This window comes from Diuraphis noxia, unplaced genomic scaffold (assembly GCF_037042655.1).
Source record: "Diuraphis noxia isolate RWA-SAM2 unplaced genomic scaffold, SU_Dnox_SAM2 contig0001, whole genome shotgun sequence".
NCBI lineage: Eukaryota > Metazoa > Arthropoda > Insecta > Hemiptera > Aphididae > Diuraphis > Diuraphis noxia.
The window spans coordinates 24,413,995-24,420,892 of NW_028301711.1; the positions used below are offsets into that span (position 1 = coordinate 24,413,995).

At 24.5% G+C, this 6,898-nt stretch overlaps 1 protein-coding gene across 2 annotated transcripts; it reads left to right on the top strand.

Annotated features, from left to right (window-relative positions):
* The first annotated feature begins 257 nt into the window (after positions 1-257).
* LOC107172301 (ornithine decarboxylase 1-like) lies at positions 258-6,207 on the top strand. 2 transcript variants are annotated; one of them, XM_089215942.1, is made up of 9 exons: positions 258-481; positions 2,622-2,792; positions 2,874-2,970; positions 4,681-4,757; positions 4,837-5,009; positions 5,077-5,377; positions 5,445-5,687; positions 5,747-5,961; positions 6,054-6,207. In XM_089215942.1, the coding sequence occupies exons 2-9, from the start codon at positions 2,703-2,705 to the stop codon at positions 6,160-6,162; spliced, it is 1,305 nt and encodes a 434-aa protein (XP_089072068.1). In that variant the 5' UTR covers positions 258-481; positions 2,622-2,702; the 3' UTR covers positions 6,163-6,207. The 2 variants fall into 2 exon arrangements, with proteins under 2 accessions (XP_089072068.1, XP_089072070.1); XM_089215944.1 differs by lacking the exons at positions 258-481; positions 2,622-2,792; positions 2,874-2,970 and adding an exon at positions 4,336-4,530.
* Positions 6,208-6,898: the final 691 nt, after the last annotated feature.

A 6,898-nucleotide genomic window follows, 5' to 3' on the forward strand; every position in this document is an offset into this window, starting at 1 on the left:
ATGATCAATAAAAATTATATGTTCACTCGTTGCATGTACGCATCACTTATAGATCTAACGGTTACGATAAGTAACATCCATTGTATTATATGAGAGGTATGGCACTGTGTAGTGTGTGAATATTGGCCGAATCGGGCCTTCAACACGATATCCGGACGTGGTGGGGGCATAGCATACGTGAAATATTGTGTATGGTAAACAAATAGACAACTAAACGTTTTTTGAATCCGGGTAAACAAGGATCTAACATCATGTTGGTGTATGGGCTTGTTTCTTAGGTTCAGACTTCAGATCACAGGTAAAAACGAACTCGATCAACTAAACCATAATCGCTTTTATATTGTTCTGTAATAAATAATAATACAATGTCATTGTTATAATATGCTACTTGGCGTCTTAAATTCTGATAATCTAACCTAATTTTCATCCGGTCACCGGTCACCGGTGCTCATATTATAATATTCAGCAGTAATTTAAACGCGTGAGTATATATTATTTGTTGAAATAAGCATTAATTAAATTTTGGTCCTATATTAGTTTTTTAATACTTTATGACTAAATTTAAAATTTAAATAAACAACAATTTAGAGGAAAATCAAAAAATGTATTTTTATATATTACTATCTAGTATCATTAAAGATTCAATAGATATAACATTTTACAATTGGTGCTGTGTACAACTTATTGAATAAATTGAATAATGCCCTTTGATATTCATTTTTAATAGCTGATTAGATAAATTAATCTCATATATTGAAGAATTACCATTAGTTGTCATCTTTAGTTTATAGATTGATGTACTACATATTTCTTCCTATTTTATTTGGTGATTTATTTTGTCAAGCAAATAAATTTATTTTCTATAACAGTAGACTTGGGTATTGAGAAATAGATTCAAGATTTTTGTATCTCAATTGTTGATGTTAAAAATAAAATGTAATGTACCGGGCTACAGCATCAGCTACAAGTGGTATACAACCGTAATCACTTAGAGTATACTAGATTGGCAATACGGACTTAACATAGAACCACAGTGGTATCACTGTGATTGAACATTACACTATAGAATAAAAGATTTCTAGGTATAGAGCCACCTCGTAATTAATATCTTAACTAGAAAAAAAAAATATATATACTTGTTGATTCCTTTTAAAATACAACAAAACTATTTTTAATAAGATTAATGTAAGTTTCCAATTTATTAGGTAGGTAAATAGAAATCAAATATAATTTTTAGTGATAGGAAATCAAATAATATAATACAATATATGTAATATGTGTTAATTGATTTGCAAATTAAATCAATGTTTATTATTATAGGTAGGTATTTGATAAATACAATTTTGCTTTTTTAATTTGATTGACTTTTTTTATTTAGTTAAATAATATGAAATAACTACAAAATGATTAATCACAATTTTTTTAATGCATGTTATTTACTTATCTATGTGTTATGCCGAAGAAAAAATATGTTAGAAATTTTGATTATAAATATCATTATGTTGGATTACAAAATTATTCTTTTCTTGAAAATTGTATAATTCATTTCAAGATACATAATAATCACACTACACAGATATTCAAAATTACTTTAATACTTGTAATGACCAAGTTATGTTTAGTAGATATTTTAATGACCAAATACGAGTAATGATAATTAGCTGTATCACCACATATTCATTAATAATACATATATTTTATTATTATTTATTTGTTGAATAAAGTAGGTTAAAGCATACTATATAGGTCTGTGATTTAAGAAGATTTAAATTTATTTTTAAGTAAAATAAAATAATTATGTGATACTGAATTATTATACAGTATAATATGATTTAACCTCTTATGATTGTTATCACTCATTGTATTTGGACAAAAAAAAAAAAATATATATATATATATATATGTATGTATTTATATAAATTAGTTAAAACTTTAAATCAGTATTGTAATTTTTATAAAATTATTGAATATTTAAAATAGTTATTAAATAAACATGTTAGATTATATCCAAAATATTGATATAGTCAACTCTCGAATATCTACTGAGTAGAATGCCGTAACATCCATGGGGATAATCAAATATTGTAGTTAATCCGTAAAATATCAATTAAAATAAAAATGATATTATTTTATTATTAAATAATTATTACACATACTATTAAATAATATTTATAAATAATTAGATAAGTTCTCATTGTGTTGTTTTTTTTATTTAAATATTCATATGATACGCATACACATAATTTGTACATTTATTTTTCCACAAATACATATATTGTTCCACGGTTCACCTCAAATAAACTGTCAGTGAACAATAATATAAGGTTTACTCTAATGACATCTTAACATTTAATACTTCTAGCATTTCAATAATAATTAAATAATTAAGTATGTAGGTACCTATATATTTTTATGAATTGCATCTTAATGTTTTGAATTAAATATATTTAATATGTATAAATTCAATGCGTTTTTGAAATATGTACTCATAAAAAAAGTTTACCTAATATCTTTATTGATTTTATTTGGTTAAAAATTTGTATAATTAACTTACTAAATAATAAAAATGAAATATTTAATGAAGATGTTTTAGTATTAATCATTTTTTTTTATTATTACAGCTTACATTTTCAATTCAATAAACATTTTTAGTGATTAAATTTGGTACCTAAATTCACTGCTTAATTACAACCAGAATAAACATGAGGATGCTATTACCAGATAAACAAATTCATGTAATTGATAATAATGGGACTGTTGAAAAAATCATCAAGGATATAGTTAGAACAAACGTAATTATTACATACTTTATTATTTTTTGATGGTACATTAAATTGTATTTAATTCTATTATTATTATTATTATTTTTGTAGAAAATATCAGATCCATTTTACATATTTGATGTCGGTGATCTTGTGAATAAAGCAGTAGTTTGGCAGGAAACGTTTCCACGTATAAAACCTTTTTACGGTGAGCATCCAAAATAAGTACTTAGAATGTCAATAATAATATAATAGTAAAAATATACAAATATATATTTACATATATTATGAGACATACATATTTTTACCAACTAAATTCACTTAACAATTATGTGAACAAAAATATTGTAGGTTATTTATAGTACAATGTTTTAATTTATGTTACATTAGAATGTTCCCAAAGTGTAATGTATATCTATCAAATCTGGGAATTAATGAGTTTAAAAGTTAAAATTAAGTTAAGTTACTTAACTAAGTTAAATAACAAACAAGTTACTTTTTTTTTAAAAGTAATTTCTAACTTAACGAGTTAAATTTTTTTTACATGTTATTCAGTAATTTATGAGTTAATTTATTTTATTGACATGTTAAGTTAATTTTATTCCTAAACAATATGAACATTTTTTCAATTTTATAAAAATTAGTTATATGAAAATAAAAATGTAAAATAATTAATCCAAAATATTAAATATATTAATAAATAAATAAGAATCTATATTAATAGTTAATTATATTGCATATTTACAGAAATTAATACACACCAATATTATAAACAGAAATTCATGCATGATTGAAAAATCATTACTTATTAGTCATTACCTAGTACCTACCTATCATTATTAATATTAGTACTTATTATTATATTTTTATTCATTCTTGGAATTCAAGCGATCACTTGATCGTAGTAGCGGCGTAGTGTCATGTCATTCATAAGCTCTTTGTATTTACTATTACTTAAGCTATTAAATGTTTTATTCTTACTATTAATTGAATAATATTTGATATTATAAATTGTGTCACCAATTAGTTATTACCAACTAATTATATTCTAATAAGTAATAATTAATTGCATTATTATGATATTTAATATAGTTGTGGACCTTTATTTAAACAAATACACAAAAATAATTTAATTTTTTTATGGATTTCATTGGATGAAAGTATAATATAAATTCCTACAGTAATTAATTTTAATAAATATATTTATTTAAAAATGGTAAGACATTTATTAAATTACTATGTTATTTGTTAGCTTTAAAAAAGATAAGTATAATTATTAATTTTATATGAAAAAAAATCGATTTTTAAGTAAGTTAGGTAATTTTTATTTTCTATTTAACTTAACGAGTTAAAAAAAAAATAGTAAACTTGCCCAGCTTTGAATAATATATCACCTGTATTTCAAATACAATGTTTTATAAATAATAATAATGGACTAGTTGTATTCTTCAAGTTATTTTATTTAATATAGCAGTCAAATTGTGTTTTGTAATTAAATGGAGTGATAACTATTTCACTAGATTTTTCAAAATCATAATTATCTTAATATGAAAATGTTTTAAAATATTGATTTTATGCTGGTTATATAGGACATAAACTTGTTTAGTTTCCCATTATTAATAGAAAGCTATTATGAATTATTCACACCCTTTTTTTCTAAAAATGATTTATTTATAAAAATGTTGTTATTATTTAACATTTTTTTTTGGGAGGGGGGCAAAACCCCACTTACCATCCTTAGATATGTCACTGTTATTCAAATTACTAGGTATGTCTTTTATTAAACTAATTAAAATATGCATAATAACATAAACATAATATTATGAATGCTTAATTTATTTCAATGATGCCATTATTTAAATTTTAAATTTTATAGTAAGTTATTAATGTGTAAAAATAATTTAAAAATACTTTTCAGCTGTGAAATGCAACGACAATTTCCTCGTGCTAGAAATTTTGGCAGCGCTTGGAATAAATTTTGATTGTGCTTCTAAAGTAAGAATATTGGAAAAATTAAATTTAACTATAATATTAATTTAAGGATTGTGTATTTTGATTAAATTATTTTTTTAAGGCTGAAATAAAAAAAGTTTTGGACTTGGGAGTAAATCCATCTCGTATAATATATGCTAATCCAGCAAAAATGGCTTCACATATAAAATATGCCTTGAGCAAATGCGTTAACCTGACAACATTTGATAATAAAATGGAACTGTATAAAATTAAATCCATACATCCATCCTGCAAGTAAGTTATAAATAGCTTAGTTTTGTAAGTATTTAACATAAAGTTAATATTTTGTTTCTTTTTTTAGCTTGGTTATACGGATTTGCTGTGATGCTACTGAAATAGAGCGTCCCCTTGGTATCAAATTTGGGTGTGATCCTTTAACAGAAGCACCATCATTATTAGCATTGGCTCATAGTTTAGGTTTGTCTGTAGTTGGAGTAAGCTTTCATCTTGGTTCAGGATGCAATGAACCAACTGCCTTTCAAAGAGCAATTGCTGCTTCAGCAAACATTTTCCGTCTTGCTCAAAACTTAGGTTTTATGAATATGTACTTGTTAAACATTGGTGGAGGATTTCCAGGAAATAAAAATTCTTTATTGAACAAAGTATACATATTATCAAAATGAAAATTTATAATTTTATTTTAAATTCAATTTTAAACATATATTTTAGATCGCTGACATAGTGAATGATTCACTTAATGAATGGTTCCCTCCAAATAATGGAGTGACCATCATAGCAGAACCTGGTCGATATTTTGTGGCTTCAGCATTTACACTCTCTACAAAAATCCATTCCATTAAAAAAAGTTCAAATGATAAAAATCATATCATGTATTTCATTAACGATGGAGTGTATGGTTCTTTCAATTGTATTCTTTATGATCATTCGGTTGTTGTGCCAAAAACTTTTTATGTGAGTTGGAAATGATTGAATTGTTTATGAAAAACTTATTTAATCTTTACTACCTTTAGGATTATTCAAAAAATCGTCCAATTCATGAGAGTTCCATCTGGGGCCCTACTTATAATGGTTTAGATAAAGTAGTTGATTTTGTGAATATGCCACTGTTGGATATGGGTGATTGGATTACTTTTGAAGACATGGGAGCTTATACAATACCTGTAGCTAGTACATTTAATGGATTCTCACTTCCCAAGGTTTTTGCTATCGCTAATCAAATAACTCGGTTAGTTTAAGTTTTAAATTTTAAATTTTTTAGTGTTATAGAGTGTTTAATACATTGATTATTTTTAATCTAATGATATAATTATTTTTTAGGAATAAGTTGAAAAATGTAATGCCTATATCTGACGACCATTTTACAACTGTGCCTATTGTTGCAACTATCAAAATGATTCAATCAGAATCCATTGAAGATGATGTATAAAATGAAAATAATTTGTAATAACACAATAAAATACATGTCTCTTAATTTGGTGATTTTTTTTTCTCTTGAACCATATGTTTTTAGTTGTATGATTATTTAAATAACTAACTCCAATTTATTTTGTTTACAAATATGTATATTGTCATTGATCAGAACCAACTAAATTGAGGCAAAATGTAACTTCCTATAATTATGATCATTTTTATTTTATTCCTAAGGAGTAAGAACATACAATTATATGCAAATAATTCATACATTAAATGATCTACCTAATGTTAGAAATGATTGTATTGAAAATTAAATGTTGTATTAATGCACAATGTAATACATGGTTAGGATAGAGTAAGTGAGGCTTTCTGTTATAAATATTAAAAATGTATATAATTGTTGAAGTACAATGATATCCCATGTACAGAAATTAAAGGTATATAAATGGTTTAATAAATAAGTATAATGATACTATGATGTATGTACAATGGTCTTACAAGGCATAATATAAACCCGCAGGTTGTCATTAGCGTATCACAATTTTTAATTATGATATTTTTGCAAAACAGTTGCGCATCATTCGATTTTTATATACATTGTTGGCGTATTGACTGTTTAAAAGGTTGCACATCATTTGCCCATTAATATTATGTAACAATAAAAATGAAAAATAAGGTGTGCCCCCCAAGTGCAAGCTGTTTTCTAACTTAGGTCTTAAAATTTGCTTATCTCCAAATTTAATCATATT

Excerpts from the sequence above, each read along its gene's own strand:
- LOC107172301 (XM_089215942.1), top strand. The coding sequence starts at position 2,703 with ATGAGGATGCTATTACCAGATAAACAAATTCATGTAATTGATAATAAT. Across the intron at positions 2,793-2,873 it reads AGGATATAGTTAGAACAAAC|AAAATATCAGATCCATTTTA; the intron begins GTAATTATTACA and ends TTATTTTTGTAG. Across the intron at positions 2,971-4,680 it reads ACGTATAAAACCTTTTTACG|CTGTGAAATGCAACGACAAT; the intron begins GTGAGCATCCAA and ends AATACTTTTCAG.